General features: G+C 29.1%; 1 protein-coding gene and 1 long non-coding RNA gene across 2 annotated transcripts in view; one reads left to right on the top strand and one right to left on the bottom strand.

Annotated features, from left to right (window-relative positions):
* Positions 1-4,843, top strand: part of LOC142319275 (venom dipeptidyl peptidase 4-like) — a 159,226-nt gene extending 154,383 nt beyond the window's left edge. Inside the window, exon 15 of the mRNA XM_075356375.1 lies at positions 3,264-4,843. Coding sequence (XP_075212490.1) covers positions 3,264-3,374 — 111 coding nt within the window. The 3' untranslated portion in view covers positions 3,375-4,843. The remainder of the gene's footprint in view (positions 1-3,263) is intronic.
* LOC142319276 (uncharacterized) overlaps positions 1-26,520 on the bottom strand; it is a 228,890-nt gene that overhangs the window by 106,295 nt on the left and 96,075 nt on the right. The window lies entirely within an intron of this gene.

Genomic DNA, 26,520 nt, shown 5'->3' with positions numbered 1-26,520 from the left:
CAGATCTATGTAGAACAAGAATTAAGGGGTTAAGAGATTATATTCAATTATGCAAAGAGATGATAAGACATAAATATTCTTCGGATCAGCCATTGGGGAACCATTGATAATAGTTGGTCAGTAATTGGAGGAGACAATTAATTTCATGGTATGTGTACTTTTGCAGGTTTTTCGAATCGATCATTAATGTAGTTTTCATACCCAAAAGGGGGATGAATAACTACTTATCCCATAACTGTTGTTTGCAGATACCGACTAATGGTAACAGGCAAATATCGGCGCAACGGTAAGAAGTTTAACTTTCTGATACACCACTGAGAGTATAACTGCAACAACTGCTTACAAAACACAAGTAAATTGCTTAAATTGTTACAATTTGCAAAACATCGTATTATTTAAAATGTTAGTTCTTTTTTCACACATTTCATTTAGAAGTCAATTCGACAAGAAACTGTCGTAAATGTATTTATAAAAAACGAAGCGAAATTAATGTGCACATCGCTTTTTTCGTTTGTATCCTAAGGTTTATGCAATTTTGAAAAAATATTTAAAAAAAAAAATGTAGTAAATATTTGTAAAAGTGTGATATTTCATTCTTTTATTTCCATTGTAAGTCCAGGAAATTATAGTACAAAAGAATTGTGTCCCCGATCTCAGCTATTATGTCCAAAGGATTTTGTCACGGTAATAGTTTAATTACAAAAATTCAAAGATGTAAACATCCGTCAAATTAAAATAATATTAAAAACAAAACTGAATATTAAACCTAGTATTTTTATTTGGTTTCTGATGACTTTTTATGAGCAGGTGAGAACTATGAAGGCCTGCACACCATAATAGCATAAACACGATAAGCAATTTCTCACATGAAAAGTAAAAAATACTCTGCTATTACAATACAGTGAACAATTGTTTATCTTTCTTTTTTTTTAAATATTTTCATAAACTTTTATGATTTTCTCATCTACAAGTTCAATTTTTTTAAAGGAATACATGATTTAATTTCTTTTTAAAAGTATCTATTATTGATAGAGAAAAAACTCATTATTTCGATACGACATGTTGGAGCTTTAAAGTACCATACATCAATATTTCAACGTAAAAATCATATCTTATCTCAGTTTTATGAAAATATAAATACCTAATTTTCTTTTTGTTTAAATAAATTCTGAATAAATTGTTTTATAATATAAAATACTTTAATTTGGTATATAATTTAATTTTTTGCAGTAATTTGTTTTATAAAATTATATCTGTCAAAATCAACTGTATTTTGACTCAAATTTCTTTAGGTAAAAAAATTAAGGGGACTGGTTCTAAAACCCTGAAAGAAGTATGTAGTGTCATACCTTTCACACAATAAGAGATTTTTAATTTGTAATATGAATGAATTACTGCAAAAGTTGTTAGAGATATAACATGTGGCGGTAATCGTTCCCGAAAATGAATATGCCAAGCCATAAAAATTGTTATTTTCATTAATAATAAGTACCCATATATCTTACCAGGATTACCCAAAAGAGTAAAAAGCGGAGAGGCTTTCCATTGACTTCTTTGGTGAGCTGAATATGCTTATTGTAAACAGTACGCTAAGCCAGTCCAAATGTAGGAGTTGTTCCGGACTGTGATACTTCCCTTGTTTATAAAAGAGCTGGTGGCTATTTATGCAACATCACTACTGTGAGGAAAAACAACTCTAACTGGTGTTGCTAATACCTTGAATACTTTAAATATCGGAGCCCTAGTAGTAGAGACTAGAATAAAATTTTAAAGTGGATTTATTGCATCCCCTTTCCATTGTTGTCCAGTATATAACATTTCCACTCAATAGAGGAAAATCCATAAACATACACACGTAAACACACACATAAAGGGTTACATCCACCAAATAATTCAGTGAAGAGGTAAAAAAGTAGAGGGCAGATTTTTCACTCTCTCTATTTTCTATATTCTTCTGAATTATAATTTTAAAAAATTAAAAAAAGATATGTATTGCTACACGAAACATTAAGAAAACAATAAGGTGTAATTTGAATTTATGTTTTATAAATATATATATATAAAAATTCATAATTATATTTTTTTTATATATATTTTATATATATAAATCTCAATTGTGATACTCTTTTATCTTAAGAATCGAATTTAGATTTTTCTTAATTATTCGAATTAAATCACATCTGAAAATTCTTCATATTATGTTAATAAGATATTTTTGTAGAATTAATTTTTTGAGCAGCATCAATATAAATGAGTCTATGTAAAACTACTGAGCAATTAAATGAGCGGTGAACGAATTGTTTAAAGTTTCATCAGGAAAAGCAATGTTCTTGTACAATTATTCGCTAGTTGATGTGATTGGCAATATTCCATCTCACGTATCCTAATTGCTTTATCGCAGTACTTAAAGCCGAAGAGAAACATGAAAACAAGATAGTGAATCTTAGTAGTCAGAGCCATAATATTTAATTAGAGATCGTTCACAGAAATCATAATATACATACACATATTTATAAAAATATATTCCATTTGATGTACTTTTATGAGAGAGTTTTCTTGTTGCGTCTTCCATTACGTTAAACTAATGCTTACTATTTCGGAATATACGCATAAAAAATAAGTAATCTATGCAACGCTTATAAAAATTAATGAAACTGTGAAATCTCTTGTCAAGCGACAGTTAAATTTGTAAATCAATATCTTATTTAAAAATAACAATTTAAATAACATCATCAGCCGATCTCCGTGGCCGAGTAGGTTGCGTCTCGGCGTTTAGTGAAGTGGTCCCGGGTTCTAATCCCTGTCAGGTAAGGCATCTTTTCATACGCTACCGATTTCCACCGGGCTAATGACCATACCTATTGATGACCGCTCTTTCGTTAAAAAAAAAGATATAAACATAATTATTTATAACCTGATTGATAGTGATATGCCAACAAGACTTGTGGCGCTGAACAAGTCACACATTACTCTATCTGCTACCTTATTCTAATGAGTCGTGCTTAATTGTCCGTTGTTTCTGGCAAATTGTCAGTATCATTTCAATTAAATTTTCAATTTTTTACATTTTCAGTTAAAGATGCGTTGATAAATTTATAATTATTCTTAAAAGGAAATGCTTTGTTTACGTGATATTTATTTGACTTCGTTTGTATTTTGTTTTGGAGTATTCGCATAAATTTATATTTATAATAAATAATTGAAAATTATTTAAAAAAAATTTAACTTAAATATAGCTCATAAATTTATTTTTTTTTTTTCAGAGTTATCCGGATGAAGCCCATGGTTTAGCTCACGTTACGATGCATTTGTATCATTCAATGGAAAAATTTTGGTCGAAATGTTTAGAAGTAAAACCGTCATCAAATCTATGATAATTAATTATAAATATTTATTCTCTTGTAATGAAAATATTATTGTTTAATGATAGCACTATCACCACAGTTGTACTATAAAAACCCTTGAATCAACGCAACTCTTTAAAAAAATAATTTAACAACGAAGTCATATCGGTTCTAATATATTAAGATTGAATACAAGAAATCTGCTATAACAAAAAGAAAATGTGATTTTAATAACAGATTTTTCAACGTAAAAATTAACTTTTATTTATTTATAAATATAATTTAAAATATTAAATGATAATTATAGCTAACTAAATTAATTTATAAGCCTGTTGGAAATATTTTTGTAAAATTAAATAAAAAATAGGCTTATAATTTGCCAATACATATAAAGTCATTCTCAATTAAATTTACAATTTAAAATAAATATCCTGATATTTTGGTACAAATAATATCACGCAATAATAAATAAATAGAACTGGCATATAAAATAAAAATGATAACGATAAGTAACAAAATACTAATACAAATATCAATTTTTTTTTAATGGTCTGTCTAGTCAACTAAAACGCCTGGTTCGTTATTTCCCTCCACGCCATTATAATTTTGTACTCTGATCTCTTATTCAAACTTCTGTACTACTGTAACAGTTATACTCATCACTTAGCGTTTAAAGTAAAAATCACTGCTTCTGCGCACATCTTTCTTATTCTAAATAGAACATATTGTAGATGTAATTAAGCAAATAATAAATAAAATTCACAAACATAATATTGTTTTATTTTGGCAAATAAGTGAAAATTATTTAATTTTTTATTTTTGGAAATAATTTTTGGATTTAATTTTGTTCCAAGAGAGTACAAGTAAATTTAATGAAAAAAAGAACGTAGCTTTATTATTTTTCTAAATATATCAGCAGAATTTACGGAGTTATGAAACAAAACATTTTAGAACAAAAGATCACATATTTTAACAATATTAATTATTAAACGCATTGCAGTTATGCTTGTTTGTTTTTAATACAATTAAAAAGCATACCGGATTATGAAGAAAATGATTGTTTCAAGTAACATTTCAAATAAACTTCAAAGTAGTTTTATATTAAATATCTTCTATTTTATTGACATTGTATTAAATGTATTCTATTTTATATTAAATAAATTTTATATAATAGTCAGATTTAATGACAGGCGATTGAATACACAACGTACATAAATTTAAATGTATATGAATAAATTTTTCTTAAGCACAAAATCAGTTTGAGTATAAAATATATTGTAAATTTCCTATTCAATTAAGCAAATCTATTTCAGAGAGTGGTAACAGGTATTATTTATATGTTTTAAATATTTTACAAGCACAGTACATTCTTTACGTTACAAAAAATGTTAAAACAGGGTAAGGAAAGGATAGAGTCTATTATTATTATAATTATTATTATTATATAATAAATATAAAATAATGTAACAATAAATTTGATATATTTTTAAAAAATATAATTTTCGACTTTTTATTTATTTGCCTGATAACCTAATCGTCGGGTAAGGATAACCTTGTCGTCGGATAACCTTGGTGGGTAAGGTTACCCGATAACCTTATCGTATATATACACGATTATCTAAAATTTTGTTGGGGATGTAAGTGAATGGTGTATGATATTTATTTATTTTTACACGCCAAAATTTTTAGGAAGAAGCCTGATTATTTCTTTAGGAAATTCTCAGAAAGCTCTTTAATTACAGGATGAAAAACAAATTTATCGTCTAAGCCTATCTTAAAGCCGGTCATCACCAAAACTGTCGACTAGTAATTTTTTGGTTGTAGAGTACAACTTCCCCGATCTACCGAGGATACAAATCCTTAGGTTCAACTTCTCCGATCCTCCGAGGATACAAATCCTTAGGCTGGGTAAAATTGTTTTCGCAGCTTCATGTAGACTTGTTCATATCCTCTTCGTAGACTCGTTTATTTCGTGCTGCTGTCCCTCCGCGAGTAGATAGTCCTTAGTTGCGTAATCAAATAGAGAAAACAAGCCTATTGGCCTAAGCACCTATCGGGTAAAATCCCTCATAATCACTCTTAAATCACAGCACAAAATGATGAAGACAATTGAAATATGTGTTTTTCTAGGTGAAAACTAGAAACATGTAAATGATAAAAAAGTGAACAAGGAGCGACAAGGTGCGTCCATCAATCCGGGACTATTAATTTTTAATAAATATAGAACACACTTATGATAATAAGAAATGCTTTGTTTATCACAGCGTTTCACTACTGCCTGGGTACCCGCAGTGTAGAAATATTTGTCGTTACGTCGAAGGCAAGAAAGGACTGACTGCTTCACCTCATCGTTCCTGTTGTAATACTGGACTTCCAGCAAAAACATCAAGGGCCCTAACAAGTGAAAAGCGCTGTGAGCGAGGTCCGGACTGTCAGGGGGGTGTGACAATAACTTCCAGCCAATATCTTGTAGCGTGCATGTCGTGTGACGGGCTGAATGATCTGAACCACCTTGAACGGAATCGTCACTCACTAATGTATGTTCTTTTTAAAACGTGTGCACCGCATATTTTACTGCGACTATGAGTCTCATCACCATACTATCCAAGGAGTCGCGAATAGATTTCATCGGGTTTTACGCCTTCATTCACGAGAAATTCCATTACAATGCGCTGTTGTACGTAACCATTCATTACGTTGGATGCCATGTTCTTTAAGACTGACTGTTTTTGTTGTTTAATGTTTCTTCACGCCAGCGCGCCATGCAGTAATAGCTGACACTTTTACCTTATGTGTACAACCAACAGAATGCGCAGGAATCACCATTTACATCTTGGTCTAGAAAAAGTCCTGGATTAACGTGGACGATCCTTATATTTAGTTTCTAAACAATGCCTTGAAAACTAAATACTCTTGTTTATGCTACTGTAAAAAAAACAGTATTAATTTATGATATACATAATTAGATTCCTTACCCCAGGATTAAAATAAAAATCGGTTAATAGTTGCAGTTAAATTAGTAAATTAAAATATATATATATATATATATATCATTAGATGCTACTAGGTTGTATAGTTTTAAAAATATTTACATCTTTTATAGCTACTGTGAAGTGTAATTACATGTAACACAACCCCTACGGGTTTGCAGCTTCATGTTCACTATATAAATTTAACATAATTAATTTGTAACTATATCTTTTAGTTTGTGAATAAAACTAATTAGAAATGATATTCTTTTTATTTAGTTAATAAAGACGATATATTATCACCCTGAGAAAAATAATCCTTAATCAAATATATCGGACATTAAATGTTATTCGTTGATTTTATTAATTACCAATTATCTACAACTTTAATTCAAGGAATAAATTTTGAACTACACTCTGTTAATCTGAAATATCTCGTTACTTTTTTTTATTATGTTTTAGTATTAAGATTTAAGATTGCAGTTAAATAACATGTTTCGTGAATATAACATTTGAATGACTGACGTCTAACAATAAAAATAAATAAATAAACATGTTGAAGGAAAATCTTATTTTAAAGTCATATCTAAATAAATTATTAACAAATAAATACATTCTCTTGAGGCTTCAAGACCACAGAATTAACTTTAATGTCAGAAAAATTTTGAAATTAACAGAGTCGATTAAATTTTTATATTTATTTTTGTTTTTGTAATGATTGTTTCAGAATGGTAGCCAGTAAATTTAACTTCCATTGCTTTAAAGCGGGCCAATTTTATTTCTCAATTACGGCTTAAAAAACAATTTTCTGGATGTGTCATCTGAAATCCCTATTGCACGTCTTAGGATCGGTTGACCTGAGACTATAAAAGACTACACTTCATTTACATTCATTCATATTAGCTTCATTCATCCTCTGAAGTAATACCTTACGGTGGTTCCGGAGCTAAACAGAAAAAGAAAGAAAAAGAGAGAGCTAAAATCCCTAGTTTTAAATTAACACCGTGATTGTTGGCAATATATAAATTACAACTGTTAGATCTATAACACTACACGTCAACAGATAATTGCGATATTTCCGTGAATATAATTAACAGTTCGCATTTTGAATTTCGGAGTCTTTGATAATGTTCGTAATTTTTAAATAAGGAAAAGAAAGTTTACCAGTATTAAATAAAAATTCTCTCATATTTTTATGGTTCTCTTCTTTTCATTCTTCTTTTTCTTTTGAGCTGTCCTTGAACGAAGGTTGGCCAAAATTATGATTATTATCTTTTCACAACTACTCTAAATAATTGATTTGATGTAAAATTAAACCATTAATTTTCTTTTTAGTGATATATTCTACACCTCTTCTACGCAGGCTACTCGTATCACTCTTCTGAATCACCACACGAATCTTTTTTTGTGGATTTATTAAAAGTAGTCCCTTCAGTTACACTGAGGAGAATACATATATTATCGTATCATTCTAATTTTTAATTCCTTGTTTAGATATTTTGAGCAGAAGAAGAAGAAGAAAGTCTTATGGAATGTATTGCGGGCCATATCTATCTTTATATTTATTTCTTCACATTATCTTTGTTTGTGTTCTTAGACACGTGTAATCTTGATATTTATATTTATTTACTCGTTCAATGCAGATGCTACGCATTTTTAATTATTCATTACCATTATTTGAGAATTAGTGAAAAGATGTATTTGGATTTTTCAGCATCATGTTTAATACATACAGTTCACTGGTGTTTTTACTCGTTCTATTATTCTATGACTATTGGCGATAAAATATTTATAAGTATTGACTCTTATATATATATATATATGTATATATAATAGTAAATAACAATATCATTAATAATTTTATATTGGTAATATAATTAATTAATATCCTATAATAATTGATTATATGATTAGATGTTTATATAGGGTGATTCAAAGAAACGGGAAATTTAAAAAAATAAATTACGTTAATAAAATTTTGTTTAGAAAATGAATTTTATTTCATGTAATTGTACAAATGTTGCCATTTTAGGATGCATGCATTATAGTTTATTTTTTAAAGATGACATCTTGCAGGTGACCTCCTCTTCTACGTAAACACTCACGAAGTCTCTTCGTTAAATTGTCCATGGTTTGACGTAACATCTCAACTGGAATTTCCGCAATTGCTTCTCGGATCTTTGCCTTCAGTTCTTCCGTTGTAGCAGGTCTACTGTGGAACACTTTACTTTTAAGGTGACCCCACAAAAAGTAATCGCAAGCTGCGAGATCAGGCGATCTGGGAGGCCATCTAATGTCACCATTTTGTGAAATGACACGTTATCCAAACAATCGGCGTACAACTGCCATCGATATTCGTGCAGTATGTGACGTTGCTCGGTCTTGTTGAAACCAGGCTGTGTTAAGAACTGGTGGAAATCTCTTTTGTTGTTCCACAACAAAGGTTTCAAGCATGGCTATGTAACGAGCCGACGTCACTGTAATCGCAAGACCGTTGTCATTCTCAAAAAAATAAGGGCCTATAACACCGTAAGATGACATAGCACCCCACACGGTCACTTTCTGGCTGTGCAACGAACGCTGGTGTAGTTTTGTAGGATTTTCTTTTGCCCAGTATCTGAAATTTTGCTTGTTAACAAATCCACTGAGGTGGAAATGGGCTTCGTCTGACATCCACAGTTCGTGAACAAACTCTTTGTTTAGATTTCTGAAGCATTACATTACAGAATTGTGCACGCACAACTGCATCGTTCGGTTTCAGTTCCTGGACGATCTGCAACTCGTATTGATGGTATTGCAAGTCCTTCACTAACATTCTTCGAACACTTGAACTATGCAATTGTAAAGATGCTGAGAGACGACGGATTGACCGATGTGGACTTCGTGTGACAGCATCTTGTAAAGCTTGAACATTCTGTGGTGTACGGACGGTTCGCTCACGGCCTGGAGGTTTCTTTTTCATTGCTGAACCAGTTTCCTCAAAATTAGATATCCATGTTTTAATTGCATGTGCTGATGGAACACGGTCGTGCCGTCCCAGATTAAAATGACGGGGAAATTTTCTACGCGCTCCCTCCACACTGTCATTGTTTTTGTAAAATGCTTTGATAGCAAATGCACGTTGCGCACCACTCAAGGATCCATGACAACTAAATGGCATGTTAGATTAGAGAGACTGGCGCCACTTATCAAGTGGTACCAATCGCCCACGGCTACCAACACAACTTTCAAAATTTCCCGTTTCTTTGAATCATCCTGTATTATTGATTAATTATCTTATAGTAAACACTTACAATTGCAGAGGTATTTAATTCTGTTAATAATATCACAAAATATTTTAATAATTTTAATTCAAATCGAACAGTACTTATAACCATATTAACACCATTACTTTACCCTCATAGCATGTTTTACGAAAATCAAAGCGGTATTTTGATTACTAAAGTCTGATTAATAAGATCAGTTTCCATGGTAAAATAGAGTGTAACTTGACCGATAATATTACAGTGTCTTTTTTTAACAACGAAAGATCTTCTGATGAAGTAGGTCTTAAACCTTTTATGGGAAAAATTAATTTTTACAAGTGTAAGGGTACTGGGTTGAGTTGTATGGGATCGTTTTTTACGGGTTGAAGATGACAGTTGGCTAAGCATTCGGTGGTGCCGATTTCCGTGTAACGAGTGGTAGCGTCTAGGCCTTTCATCCGGAGGTCCCGGTTTCGAATCCTGGACAGGCATGGCATTTTCACATGCTACTTGCCATTCATCTCATCCTCTGAAGCGATGCCTAACGGTGGTCCCGGAAGATAAAAAAAAAGAACAGAAAAACATTTGGAGATGAATATGGATACAATGAATAGTATTTATTTATTCTTTAAATCGTTAGGAATATTACATGATGTCCTACATGGACATCAGTTAATTCTTAACTATGTGATAATGATTTAAAAATCAATATTTTGGCCTTGGTCAAAAAAGAGATCTTTTTGTTAGAACATAGAATACAATATAGTTTGGCGCTATGTGGTTTAACCAATAACACACCTACAAACACTCTTCTTCACAACGCTTTAAATTTGAGCTCTGCAACTTTGGATGTATCAAGCGGGAAATTGTACGAAGAGTGCATTGTTGAAAATAAGAAGCTTATTTACATTATTTTTAAACCTCTATTTGTAAAACATATTTAATACATGGTTTTTTAAAATTAAAAAAAAAACCTTAAGAAATTAAAATTTTAATAAAGTAGAAAATATAATTGTTTAATAATAAAGTTATTTTGAACATTAACAAGTAGATGAAACCCGAATAAAATCTTTTTTGTATTTTTTTAAGAAAGAAAGAAATATTGATTTAATTTTGTTACCTTTATAACATATTTATGAAAAAGATTTGACGTTGAAAAGATTTCCCAGTGTATGGCAGTTCTGCTCATAACCTTCTATTCTATGGCTAGGCCTGAGATGTAGCCGAAGGGCGGATGGAGGCCTCTGCACTGTCACAACTCTTTATATGCGACCCCAGTGCTGTGACGTCAGAATGACGTGGTCGGTTAGAAGGCGTATCCGTTTGATATGGAGAGCTAAGAAAAAGGTTTTTTTCTTAACTTTTCATCTATAAATTCCTTTCAAGAATTTAATATTTAAATACAATAAATAGTTCAATTTAAATAATTAAATGTGAATCCTCATAAATATGTACCAATAATACAAATCAAATTTGCATTATACCTTGTTATTTTTTTAAACTTAAGATTATCAAAAATATATTAAAAGTTTAGCTGTTACGTTACATAAAATTTTTATTTTTGACGACAACATGACCCTAAAAGTTACCGTATTAACAATAAAGGGATCTCTGCAAGATTAACTTAGAAATACGCCAGCTATTTACAAGGATGAAGAATATATTGTCTCATGAAACAATACAGTATTTCTACTGCATTGCAATCAAAATTTCACAGCATTTTCGTCTTCATTATTATCCTTGTCTACTCTATGTTTAACTTATTTACTTTTCTTTTGTCTTTCCTACCCATCTTCTCTTTGAAGCTTTCTTCTAAACTTATCTTTTTTCATTTTCATCATTCTTTCTTTGTGAGACTTATTGCTTATAAATTTTCATTTTATTTTCATTATAATTAATTAGTTTACTTCTTTTTATTTAATATATATTTTCTTTAAAACATTTTATTTCTTCGTTTTAGCTAGTCGGTTCTTTTTTGTGCACCCCATACTTTTTTATTTAATGTTATCTTTTTCGGTTACGTATTATTCTTTATCCTTTTTTCACTACTTCAAAGTTTTATAATTTAAATATCTCTCCTTTGTTATTTCTATTTTTAATCAGTTTATTACTTCTTAAAATTACTGTACTCATTCTGTGTTGCGAGCTGACGGTTAAAATTTAACAAGATTTATTATCTCGATAATGGTATCTTAATAGTATAATATTTACGCAACATTTTGAATGAGGTTAGATTTTCTGTCACTCTGGTTCGATTATGTGTGTAGGCGAAAGCATTGCGTGTAGTTAGAAATAATATTCGATTAAATACCAGTATTATACGCAGGTGAGATTCAGCTTAATATCTCCGAAGTAGACTATCAGAGTTTCATGCAAATCAAGCGTGCTTAATTTTGCATTCTTTAATCTGTTTTCAGATATTTTATTAGAGAGATTATTTTTAAAGTAAATTTGAAAAAGAAACTGGTTTTAAGGTATTAATTCCAAAGGGCTTAGTTTGATAGATTATAATTAAGTATATAAAACTCAATAAATTCCAAGGAGGTACAAAATTTCACTGCTAGAAAAACATTCTGGAAACTATGGAATTCTTTATACATCACGTAAACCCCCAGTAAAAACTTATTCATAAATGTCAATAAAACATTTGTAATATCACAATTTCAATTTAATATTTAATTTATAAATCTGAATTTGGCATGTGTCCCATACAGTGGTGATCCATATCTCTACGAATTGTAGTTGTGGACTTTTCACATATTTAATAAAAATAAAAAATAAAAAAAAATAGTATTAATAAACAAGTTTAAAAATGAAAATTTTAAATTTGACAGATCCGTTTAAAATATGAATATTGTTTCAGAATTTGAAACAATCCGGTTTTTACATTTCGTAAGTGTAATGAGTAGAGTAAGCAAAGCCTTCATAACAGTGAAAGCAGGCTCTTTTTACACATTTAGGCTTACCTAAACATTTTTTGAAGTCAATGAAACAAAAGTAAATTAACAAATTCAAAATTAATAGAATAGATTCTTAAGTCTGCTTTGTGAAAATCTGATTTCCCGTTTCAATGACATATGTATTCAAATTCGACCGTACGTGACATTTAATCGGATGATATAAGAAATTAAAATTAATTATATATCCGATATTTGCATGTAGTAACAGATTATAAGCGGGAAAATAAACAATTTTATTTTACTCTGCAGATAATAAGGGACTTTTTTTCGATATTTAATTATAATAGATTACAGTGTCTATTTAATAATATAATGCTCTAAACTTTCTGGAAGCAATACTACTTTTCTTTCTTTTTTCTGTTTAGTCTCCGGGAATTACCGTTTAGGTATTACTTCAGAGGATGAATGAAGATGATATCTATTAGTGTAAATGAAGTGTAGTCCTTTACAGTCTTAGTTCAACCACTCCTGAGATGTGTAGTTAATTGAAACCCAACCACCAAAGAACACCGGCATCCACGATCTCGTATTCAAATCCGAATAAAAGTAACCCGCCTTTACTAGGACTTGAACGCTGGAACTCTCGACTTCCAAATCAGCTGATTTGGGAAGACGCGTTCACCACTAGAACAACCAGGTTGGTAGGAAGCACTACTACTGCCTTGGTGGAAACGGTTTTCAGATATCTATATCGAGTATGGTGTTAAGAAAATATTTTAGTAAATAAATCCCATAAAAACTTCTCTGTACTCTAAGTAGAACAAAATGTTATTTAGATTTATTTTATAATTGCACGTCATTCGACCTTAAAAATTTTGATTCCTGTTTTTAATTTATCGAAGGCTGGAAACAAAGGAAAAGATTCTCTGGTGGATTATGATCGAATAATTTATTGTTCAGTTAGACAGTTCCTCACATCTCATAATTCCGTGGATGGATCAAACTGCATACTTAAATGAAATTTCAGCCTTCTAACAGGTGTTTTGTTTTGTTTTTATTGAGTTGAAATAATGTATTGGAAGATGAATTTGAGATCTTTAATGCAAAATTGATGATTAGCAATATTATTCTTACTATCAAAGATAATAACGCTCAGTTAACTAACGGAAATCGGTATTATTATAACTTTGCTATAATTGTATGAGGTATGGGCTTCCACACTTGTGAATTACTGTGGACGGTATTGTTTGGTCACATTTCGCAATGTTTTAACAAGCATCTTGCTCTTTCCCGCAATCCACCTCTTTTATTTATCCTGAAAACGTTTTCCAGAAATTCGAATGGTGTGATAACCGTACGTAATGGTTGGTAAAATTGTGCTAAACTAGCAGGGACATGTTATATCATTGAGTTCTTTGGATCACTTTGGTTTCTTACAAGGGATTTTCTCTATGAAACTGGTACATAAAAGATTTTTTGTCTGTTGATAGGAAAAATAGATTACAACGGTGGCTGACTACCAATATAAAAAACTTTTAGATTGGCGTCTAGTGACTGAATGTTATCGTCCCAGTGCATTACAATACAATAAAACAGAGAAGAAAATCACGATGCAAAAAAAATTATTAAAAATTAAATTCGATCTGTGCTTAATTACGTATATAGAATATAGTATCTTTACATCATAATATTCATCTTGAAAAAATAAAATCTTCAATAAATGAGACTGTAAAGATACATGAATAATTCAATTTTATTTAAGTTATTTTAATGGCAGTTACTTAAAAAAATATTAAGTTTAACCGTAAAACTTTATGTAATATTTTATAATTAAATAGTTAGTCTGTATTAAAAAAAATATATGAATGATTAATTCCTTCAAATTTAAGTGAATAAAGAATAGAGAGGAAATCATTTATGATAGTGCACGTGAGATAAGATAGGTCTGGTCTCAATAATACGTCCACAGAGATTATATATATCTGAACGGCGTCCATACTTCGTCGTTGACGTGTTGATCTTGAACGATAATGCAATCTAACCCCTATTCAGAAACTGCATACTAATCAATCCCCTCCGTTCTTTTGTACGAGTACATCCATACCATAAACCTCTCATATTATATAGCTCACACTACTAACCTAACCTTATTAAATGACCTTGACATTTCATTTGATACGTGATATAACATGAATTTGATTTTTCCTCCCTAAACAAGTCTCTTATTGTATATTTTACGATTCTATTATAACTGCTAAATTACCATTTTAATGTCTATATATTATAGACGTAATGACAGTTATGTAGTCGCATAAAACAAACTGAATTTATTTTTCTCTTCATTTTAAGAGAGTAAGTGGATGTTAGGGTTTATTTTTATTCCACTTATAATGAACCGTAATTTCGTGATTAATTTCCGACGTTAGTTTTCTTAAGGTTTTTTTTTTTTTGCTTATTCTGTAGTGATTTTTCTCATTCTCTCTGTTTAAAAAACTCGAAAAACCGTTAATTAGGCAAGTAATAAATATTAGAAACTTCACGTACACCAAATTAGAAACAACTATCGATATTCCACACCCCATTTCTTGGCTGCTCTTTTTCTAACAACGACTACAACAACCATGATTTCATTAATCATTGCTCCAATATAAACCTGTCATCTGTTTATAAATTAATTTTTTTAAATAATGTCTAAACTTTTCAAACAATTACAACAATTAGAATAGTTTTAAAAGGATTTGCAATGAGAAAAATTTACAATATAAAAAAAAATAAAATAAAAAACTGTTAATAATAATAAAGTATGAAAAAAAGATATGCGATTTCTTAATATTACAGTACATATTGAAAATATATGGTTTGGACACCACATGACTTCTTTGTACACCTATTAAATTACATATATTTTACAAAGTTAATAATTAGTATAAATCAATATATTTAAATTAAAAAAAAGAGTTAAAAAAAAGGAAATGAAGTCGGATTCAAACCGATATGCCTTCCCCTTGTAAAATCCAGATATTTTATTAATTAAAATTTTATTTGGCTATAAATGTAGAACCAATGAAAATAAGTACCACTTGATATATAATTGAAAAGCTGTCAATGAGGGTTGATTACTGCAGTTAAGAAAAAGTCCAAAATCCAAAAGATTTGGATTTTGGGCTTTTTTGGACACTTTTGATCTAGTCGATTGCAGTCAAAAGGGGGGGGGGTGCACAACTAGATGTTACAACAGTACTAAATCCAAAATTTCAACATTCTATAGCTAACCGTTTTTGAGTTATTCGAATACATACATACGTACGTTCAGAAGTCACCCCGAAACTAGTTAAAATGGATTCAGGGATGGTCAAAATCGATATTTTTCGTTGAAATCTGGAAATCGAAATTTTTCGCGATCACAACACTTCCTTTACTTGTAAAAGGAAGTATAAAATGAGCAATAAAATATGATGTACGAGGATATTGTACTATAGGAATTGTAAACTGTTTCCTGGACGACGGCAGTAAAAATCTTGTTCTTCAACTAACATTTGTCATATCAGTAAGTACAATACGTTGGTGGTTTGCAGGCAGTGTTACACAATACGCATTTCATTCCAGTAACCTCAGCCACCAGCCAGATAACCTCAAAAAATTAATTTGAAGATGCACGTTAATCCTCCAGATGGAGTTAAGAAGTGTAGTATATTAGTGAAGAAGAAATGAGATATAAACAGATATAAAATACTTTCTGTATTTTATAAGAGAAGTGGGAATAATTCTAAGAAAAAAATTACACTTTATTATAAACAACAATGAGATATGTATATAAATATATATTCATAACTACAATCATATAAATAAATCGCAAAAACAAATACCTAAAACTATATTAAAAGATATTATTTTAAATGGAAAGTAAAATAATAATCAAACGCTTGTCCTTTTGTTAAACACTAATAGATATTTTGATAAGATAATCATTTATGACAAAGAATTTCACCATCTGAAAGGCTGATCAATGAAAGAAGAATTTACAAAGTTGCTTGTACTTGCTAGATCCCGAGGAAAATAGTTCTGGAGACAAATGAGTCGAACATGGGCATCGATAAACAATGTGAAAATAATAATAATTAAGTGCGTAAGGGATGTGGAAATTAAATAGGTGCTGTGTTCAAAAAGTTTTATTCGTTAGAATCTTTAAAAAAAAAAAATAATAAAAAAATAAAACAAACACAATTAAAATAAGTAAGTTATCGCTTAATTCAAAAAATAAATCTAAAAAAATAAGGGATGGTTAATAAAAAAATATGTAAAACAGAACACAAGTAAAAATAAGTAAAAATTTATTCGCAAATAAAAATTAACTCATTTTAATTAATATAAAGCTGCAAACATTTAATTAAAAATTGAGCCAAATATCTTAATGCACGATTAAGATACCTTTGGTTGTATTATAGTTTAGTATAAAGTCTTATGCTCCAGGCCACAGAGGTAAACACAAACTATTGTAATTAACCGAAGATATTGCGTTATTAGTATCAGAACCAATTTTATCCGTATACCATTGGCAAAAATAGAGCAATGGAAATGGGAATGAGTAAAAACTATCCGAACATTATTAAAATATGTAAGCAAAGGAGAAACACAGGAAAATCAGACAAAAATTTGTTATATATAATACATTCCGATCAAAAATAAATCAGTGTTGCCCTGACAGAAAAATGTTTATGAAGAAGATCAAGATAAAGAGAGATAAAATAATATCTATTAAACAAAATAAAAAAATCAAGGGAAGTAGTAGAATTATACAATTTCCAACCACAGTCATAAATATCTTTGGATATCTATAACAGTAAAAATACTGTACAATAGCCAAAAAAACAGGTGAGAGGGTAAGGGATAAAGAAAGAAATGATAACTGTATATAAAGTAAGAAAATAATGTGGAGAGCTGAAAGAGAACGACGACCATTCTCAATTTAATTTTGTTTTCTACGAACGTGATAAAGAACTACATTGCAGCAAGAAAGATCACCTTTCAAACATATTTTGCGAATCACGACAGGTTTTTATTGTTATGTATGGAAAGGGTAATTTTAATAACAAAAATAGGGTCTTTATTTTAAAGCAGCCCGGATTTTTATATTGGAAAATTATAATATTGCAAGAAAAATACATTATTAGATTTATCCATCTGTTCTCCTAACTTCTATTAATTAATTTTCAATTTCAAAATTTGCTTTCTTATCTAGGAAGTGTAATGTCAAAAATATTTATTTAGAAAAAAATTAAAATTTGAAAATAAGCAAGATTTTAGATTTTAAATAAGTGTCATCAGTATATATAAAAGTATTATGCAAAACCTAAGATATAAATAATTTAAAAAAAAAAAATAATAATAATAATAAACAAAAGTTTCCTACTCTTAGGAAATACAACAAAAATTTATATCTGTATTTAAAATTAAAACACTGAAAATTAGAAAAATGTAAATTTTAAGTTGAAAGAGAGATGTAAGCAAAATACGAGGATCGTCTGTTCGATTTTTAACTCTCAACTCGGTTAACCACTAGATACTGATTTATTTCTCTTATATAAGAGTTATATCGAGAAGAAAGATGCATAACAAGAAAGTAAACAATAGGAATAATATCTTTCCAAATAAAAAAAAGATCTAAAAGTAAATTTTTAATCAATTTTTGGCTGATTTTGAAGAGGTTTTTGAATTCTAAAGAGGCTTAAAAAATACTATTTCTGCCAAATAACTTAGAAGTTCGGTATGATATGAGTTGCTTCATTCTTTTATGGAACTTTTATCAGATGAATTTCTTAGCCACTTCAGAATAACTTACTTCGACAATTCGTTTGAAAAAAGTTAAGGAAGTCAGTAAATACCGCATCTTTCACAACTTCAATGAAAGATACGCAACTTTCTTTCATACATCGAATAAAAGTTAAACATTTAAAGAAAGTCTTTGTTATATGAAAATATATAATAATTGGACAAATAAAAGTTCAACATGTTCTACAGAGATTTAATTTTATAGAAGGACTTTTATTGTTGATAAAAAGATTGTTAATTTGTGTTCTTTAATATATGATAACCGTCTTCTGAAAAACAACAAACGAAATCAAGGAAAGTAATATAATCTAATGATGCTGATTATTTATGATAAATATAAAATACCCTGGATATATTACTTTTACTTCTGTCAATAAAGTTCTTCAAGATTTAAAATTAAATTTATACTTAAAGTTTTGAATTAATAGAACAATTTTATGTGGAAAAGATGATATCTTAATAATAGGTTCTTTTAACTTTCGTTTCTATTTTGTTAACAAAAGTTAGTAAATTTAATTTGTATTCATATTTCAAAAGATTTGTCAACAAAGCTGTAATACTTTCCTGGCATTGGTTATTTATTCTTATACAGTAAAAAAGTAATTATAGATGAAAAAAATTATCTCAGATTTTTTTTATGAGTTGAGGGTAATCTATGATGAAGTTTTATTAAAAAATTATCTTTATATATTTAAATAACCAACAAAAGTTTTAAACATTAAAAAATTCACTATTTTTTATTTTTTGAATATTTATTATTATTGTTTTTTTATTATTTATTAATTTTTTTGTTTCTTTTACATTTGCTATGTTATGTGGCAGAAATTAAAAAACAATTCCATTATGAAATGTACAACCAATAAAAAGTTATATACGATTTCTTAGATAATTCCTAAAATTTCTTCGGTTGTGAGGGGGGTGAATTGTGATGAAATTTATTATAATATTATTACCAGAAGTTTATTATTTTTACTTTTCATAGTAGTAAAACTATTTTTCGGTATAGGAAGATATTAAAGAAATCTGGTTATAAAATACGCAATAAATAAAAAGATAAATCGAAATAAAATTTTTTTAAAATCGAAAAACTCCGAAAATCGAAAAAATCTTTTTTTTTTATTTTTGGGGTTTTTCTTTTTACTTTTTTCTCGGGAGCGGAAATTCTCTGCGGCAACATTTTTTTTAAAATAGTAAAATGCATGAATGCACTTAATATAAAATAGAGTTATATATGCAAAATTTTGAGAAAATTGACCCCTGAAAACCCCCGTTCATCCTCAGAAGATATTGACACCAAAATTCTCCCAATAAATTTCCGCTTATATACGAGTATCTGTTCAAAATTTCATCGAAATCGGTTTATCCAGTCAAACGTTATTAAGCTTCAAACACGCTAACACATGAACATAATTACGTTACTGTGTTAAATTGAAGGAACTAAAAAAATTCCAATAAGAAATGTACAACGAATAAAAAGTTACCTAGATTTCTTAGATAATTCCTAATATTTCTTCGGGAATGGGGAAGAATTATTACCCCCACTCTTTTTTTGTTTTTTATGGTTCCTGTGTCATGTGAAACGTCGAGAAAGGAAAAAACCCATACCCCATTTTTTGACTGATTATCATACTTTTTCTTTCTTACAACGTAGACTTTGAGCTATGCTGCCAGGATCGTAAAAATAATAATTAGTTCGTACGAATAAATAAAATCTATGAAAATTTCACGATTACACAATTTTAATTTAGAACAAAGTATAAAGAGTAAAGCAACTTAACAAATCAAATTTAGAAGAAGAAAATGTATGTAGTAAAATGAATAACATTTTAAATAATTTTTATTATAAAGATTATTTTTAAATGGAAAAAAAATTATCATTAAATTTCTTCTGAAATAAAATTAGTATATTAGTGTAAGAAAGCAAATATTGTGACTAAATATTAATAAAAGTAATAAGTATTTAATAACAATAAAACAAACTAAGCTGTTAAAAAAGTTTAATCATTTTATGTTTCTTCTTGAAATTTATTGTTGACTGCAAATGCGGACTGCGTCACACCAGTTTGGTTGGCTAGCACTCAAAGGAAATCTCTCTATCTACTCTTACGAAGCTCTTGCCTAGGAAATTTTTCCCATTCTCCATTTACTCCCTAAAATAGTGAACAAGAAGTATAATCTTGACCTATATCAAGAATTCACTCATTTGGTAGGGCAATACTCAAAACTCTAACCCGATACAATTTTATTTTAAATTCACAATCAATCTATCTACTTTTTTAAATCTCTATTTTAATCCTCAGCTGTAAAATAATTAGGGAATGCATTCAATAAAAAATAATTATAAATGACTTTACTGACTTTCAGAATACTATTTCAATACTGGGGTTACTCCAGTAACTAGTTATTAGAAGTAATTGAGAACAGAAAGATAGAAATAAATAAAGAAAGAACGTCTAAAGAAAAATGAAATGACATACGCTATATAAAAAAATTAGTAATAAATAAATATTATAAAATGTTAATAATAATTAAATAAGAAATCTAATAGATTGAATGAGAAGATATTCCGGAAACATTAGAGAGGAGCTATTTTTGAGTCGAAGTCTTTGTTTTGTTAACTGTTCCTGTTTTTTTTTTAAACCCTGGAATGCCGGTCCGTTAAATAGAACCCAATAGAATAATGGTTGGAAAAAAATTTCGTATAACCAATAACCTTACAATATAACTGATCCAGGAGGTCACAAAAAACCCACCGGGTTGGTCTAGTGGTAAACGCGTCTTCCGAAATCAGCTGATTTGGAATTCGAGAGTTGCAGCTTCAGGTCCTAGTAAACGCAGTTTCTTTTATACGAATTTGAATACTAGATTGTGGATTCCGGTGTTCTTTGGTGATTGGGTTTCAATTAACCACACATCTCAGGAATGGTCGAACTGAGAATGTACAAGACTACATTTTATTTACACTCATACATATCATTCTCATTCATCCTCTAAAGTATTATCTGAACGGTAATTTCCGGAGGCTAAACAGGAAAATATAAGGCAGGTCACAAATAATTCTTACATTTAGGAAGATTAATGGGATTCCAAGTGATAAATATCTGTTTATACTGATTATCTACTTATCTATTAGCCCTGCTTAAGTTGTTTTTCTCATACCTCTCCTATTCCCTCTTTTAACCATGTTTGATATTTCCTAAAAGCTCATGGTTTAGTTTCTTAAAACTAAAATTATAGTCAACTTTCCTTAGCCATGGCAAAGAATTATTTATTCAAATAAATAAGACGTAAATGTTTTATGATTAAACAACAATAAATTATAAAATCTTTAAAAAAATTGTTCAAAATAACAACTAAAAAAAAATTAGGTATTTATAAAAGTTTAGATTAATAATGCCATAGAATTACAACTTCTACTGAAATACTAGTGATTGAGAAAATAAGGAATGAAACTAACATTGAAAGTTAACGGTAAACATTTGAAAGTCTTTTTGGATCTGCTGGAGGTAGCAGACCGACAAAATAATTTAACTAAACAAAAGTGTATATAATTATTATTATTTTCTTTAACATAAATATTAATTGCATTAAAAATTACCAAAATAATAAATTTTATCGTATATTAGACATTAATATTTTGTAAATGAAATTAAGTGTTCTGTACCCTAAGTTTCTTTTTCTATATTACATCGGGGAAAATAACTTTTTATTGCTTAAAAAAAATCACTGTGTATATAGTTTTTATGAAGTTTCTATTCATGTTGAGGTAACTTGTAAATAATAAATACGTTACATAAATCAAATTCTCATGCTTTTCCATGAAAGTAAATGAACAGTTACCACCGATATGGAATAAAGTCATCAATGAAGCAAAACTATATAACTTCAATATAAATATTTTTTTTTTGCGTATTCGTTACTTACGTTGTATGCAGATTTTATTTTATCTTAAGGTTACCATAATCACGCGAAAAAAATTAATGGTACAGTATAAGTAACCTGTAAAGCGTATTGTTCATAATCATAAACTTACTCAAGTACATTAAGTTAGCTATCTAATGAACTGGACGAAGACGATAACTGTACCAGATAATAAAGATAATATTAAAATATTATTGCCTGGGCATAATTTATTATACATAAATAATGTTAATAAAATAATATACAGCACATATGCAAGAATTAATTTACATTTAACCCGACAGAAAATTGAAATTGCGCGGGCTGTAAAAAAAAATAATTTTTCATATGAAGTAAATTTATTCTTAACTCCTAAGCTCCTTTTGAAGGAACACTTACAAAGTAAATGTAATCTGATTGAGTAATATTTCATGTCTTATTTAGAAAGGAAAACTACTAATCATTGGGAAAGAGATTTCTCGCTTACCTCTTCTTCGTGTATTTTAAAGAAATACAGGAACATAGATACCCGAAGTGACTGACGTAATAATAAAATTTAAGCAGTGGTATTCAAAGGAAAAACATAAAGCTGTCAGTTTCAACATGGACCAAAAAAAACACAAGCTAGAGCAACATAACCTTAAAACATAAACGACATAATCTCTTCCAGCGACTGTCACGAGCAAATATCCATAGCTCCGGAAAAAAGTTGTATTCTCCATGAAAAACGTTGTTTGCAACGGTCACGTTTAATAAAGTACGCATCGGAAAGGATTGAGCCTTCTGTGAAGGTTGGTTGAACTCCTCAATGCCTGGATCAGTTCGATTATCGCATAATACCAAAGCGGTTAGGAATCGATTACAAAAGCGATCTGCTGTGTCCGAGAACAAAGATAAACGCATAAATGTTCATATCTATCGGATGTTTAATGGGTATATCAGAAACACTACTATTAAGCCCCAACAGTAGAATATGGAACTAACTTATTGATTTAATTTATTGATGAGACATAAAATCACAAAGTTTTGCAGTAAAGAAATGTCGATTTGGGAAACAGGCTTACATGTGAGCTTCTGGCCGAGCATAAACGCACACGCCTAAATGAATAATGAATTTATATAAAGAGATGAATAGGCCTACTTTAACAAAATTTTGATGAACTTATCCTGGTTAAAATTATAACTACATTTAACTTAAAATAATTTGCAGGGGACCCACTCACCGTCATGAAAAAAAAAAGTATTTAATTTACTCACTCGGGAAACAATTTAAAAATTATCCAATAAAATTTAAAAAAGAAATAAAAAATATAAATATTATATCATTTTTAAGTCTTTTATTTTTAATTTTCTTAATTTCTTGGGATAGGCATTTTAGAAAAAAAAGTGACATGGACATCACATGACTTCCTTGTACGCCAATTAGATTATTTATTTTTTTTAAATGAAAAGTTTTTAAAATTTTATTTCATTTATAACTTCTTTTTTTTTCATATTTTTTTTTTGATTGTACTTATTGAATTATTATTTATCGTAAATTTTTTTTACAATCAGAGGTTTAAATCAATAAATATAAATTTAAAAAGTGAGATGAAGTCAGATTCGAACCGATGTCCCTCCTCTTGCAAGATCTAAATATTTCATTAATTAAACTTTCGTTTGGCTATAACTCTGGAACCAATGAAAATAAGTACCACTTATGATATATCATTCAATAAATCTCAATGAGGGCTTATTACTGCAGTTAAGAAAAAGTCTAAAATTCAAATTCTTTGGATTACGGGATTTTTCTGGATTTCCGGATTAATAACTGAAATTTACTAATTACGGATTTATGCTTAATTTTGAATATATTCACAAATCTCTGGTTTCTTAAATATTTAAATCAAAATACTTAAATTTAAATCATTTTTTATGCACGTCTTCATTTTGGTTTTCATACAACTGACTTCAAGAAGTTCATTCGATATGGAACATAATAGTAAGACTGTAATCACATTACTTGTATGCAACTAATATAACGTAAATGAAAGCTGAAGATTAAAGAGCTACTGGTGAATTTACTCGTTCTTCCAAAGTAACATGTTTCTTTCAGAAATGATAAGCTGAAACAAAAATAACAAAACAGTGTAGTATGGTGTTTAGAAAATCCCATCTGTTCAAGGGGTTTACACTAAAGATAAAGTAAGCAGAAGCTACTTTATCCTCATGGGAATAAGTGATACTACAGCTGAAAAATAAATTTATATCAGTAACTTAAAGTATCTTACACCTGAATAATATAGTATAGCACACTGTACACCTTTTTTTATTAATTTATTGTTGCAGGATGTATTTCTTAAAAACAATTAAAAAAAAAACGAAATGCGGCCAAACATTCTACTGCGAAGGGAGTATAAACTAAATTTTCTTATAATAGTTTTTTTGTAAAAATCGTTTTATTCTGGTATTGTTATCTTAGATACAGTACCCGTACTTTATTTTAAAACGTAATTGTGAAAATGAATAAAATAAATAAATAATTTAAAATTATTGCAATGACCAGTAACACTGTAGGGTCGACGTATAAGGAATCTCAATACAGATATATTTCGTAACCTCTCTGCGGTAACCAAATTCTGAAATTGTATCCCTGGGTTATAACTATTACTAAAAGCATGAACTTAGGCACGAATAGATAGATATTACGCCAGGTTAGGAGTCTCATTCGGTAAGCAGTATTTTCTGCGTTAGGAAGGCGGTAAATACTGCTTAAGTTGGGATACAATGTTGGAGACTAAACGCTCAAACAATACGCATTACTACCAACGAAACAGGTAGTGGATCATTGGCCTATATAATTATATAGGCCAATGGAATAAAATTTATGACTCAAAAATTTCCAAAACTATTGAAATTTAGATATGCTGTAGTAGTGTATCTGAAGTTGTGCATGTGAAAATTTGATGAAGATAAGTTTGCTTCAGTTACGTTCAATTTATGGTCAATATAACCTCAATTTGAGGTTATGTTGATTTTGTATCGCTCTATTTTACATACGCACTTATGCAGAATCACAGTGATGAGTGAGTTTAAATTTGATGCTTGAGTGAAGTATGTACTCGTTAAACTAACGTATGTCGTGTTGTACTCTGAAGATCAGTCAGTATGTTTCTGGTTGCGAAATAGTGAGGGAGTCGGAGACCAAAAATCGATCTTCTTGTGCAGAAAGTTGCAAGAGTTTTTTGCATTAAAATATTAAATGATTTTCATTTGTTTTTGTTTGTTTCAGTTTTTGAAATAAAAAAAAGGAAGCTATTTTAAAAACAATGTTTAAACATGAAGATATAATTTTTTTTTATCATTAATTTCGGTTGATATGCCTTGAAATGTATTGAAAACAGAGAAAATATTTGTTACTTTAAAACATCCAAAACCGAAAGACTGGGATAGAAATCTTGGAGGATATTTGCAGAAATAACATTTACTTACGTATAACTTCAAAACATTAACCGATTACACTAGCTTATAAAAAAAAAAAAATTAAAAGACGGGTGCTTAATTTCATACCCTACAAATATGATGAGGTAAATTCACAGTCAGTGACACTAGCTCGCTAAAAAAAATCTTTCATCAAGAGAGGACAGTGACCTCATAAACATTTCAAGTGTAAAGTAGGAAATATTGCTGTGATTTTATTACTGCTAATTACTATGTCCAGTTAAAAAAAAAGAAAGAATTATATTATTTCTTATAAATACTTTCGTCATTTTTGTGTTACACCTTACAAATTTACGACGAATGTATCGACATGATTGGCATCATAAATTTAAATAAATAGAGTCTGGCAGTTATTTAAATAAGTAATTAATATTAATCTCATACATAAAACCCATTAATGTGCGAATAAATATCGTTCGATCAAAAAAGGATGCATCATGAACCTATTTACAAAAATAATTTCTATTTAGTAGTTGATACCTCATGTACCGTGAACAGATTAAATAAATTAAATATTTAATTAAACTGCTAATGCCTCAATGGCGAAAATTACAATTAGTTATCATTAACCGATGTTGGTTTAGTATCGTCTAAAAAAATCTTTTCACGAAAAATAACTTTGTATCAATGACATACAGGATGTTGAATCTTAAATCGATATCATTTTAGGCTGGAGTTTTTGTTTTAAATTTATTATATATGTAACGATATTAAATAAGAAAATAAGTAACAGTTACAGTTACAACTGTAACAAGTTACAGTTGTAAAGCAAATACATTTAATATTTGGATAATAGAAATAATTAATATTATAAGATTTAATTTAATAAATCAAAATATACCAATGAGTTTTG

This window comes from Lycorma delicatula, chromosome 2 (genome assembly GCF_047948215.1).
Source record: "Lycorma delicatula isolate Av1 chromosome 2, ASM4794821v1, whole genome shotgun sequence".
In the NCBI taxonomy this organism is placed as follows: Eukaryota; Metazoa; Arthropoda; class Insecta; order Hemiptera; family Fulgoridae; genus Lycorma; species Lycorma delicatula.
The sequence above is the reverse complement of the archived record's forward strand: the minus strand, read 5'-3'. Positions and strand labels throughout refer to the sequence as shown.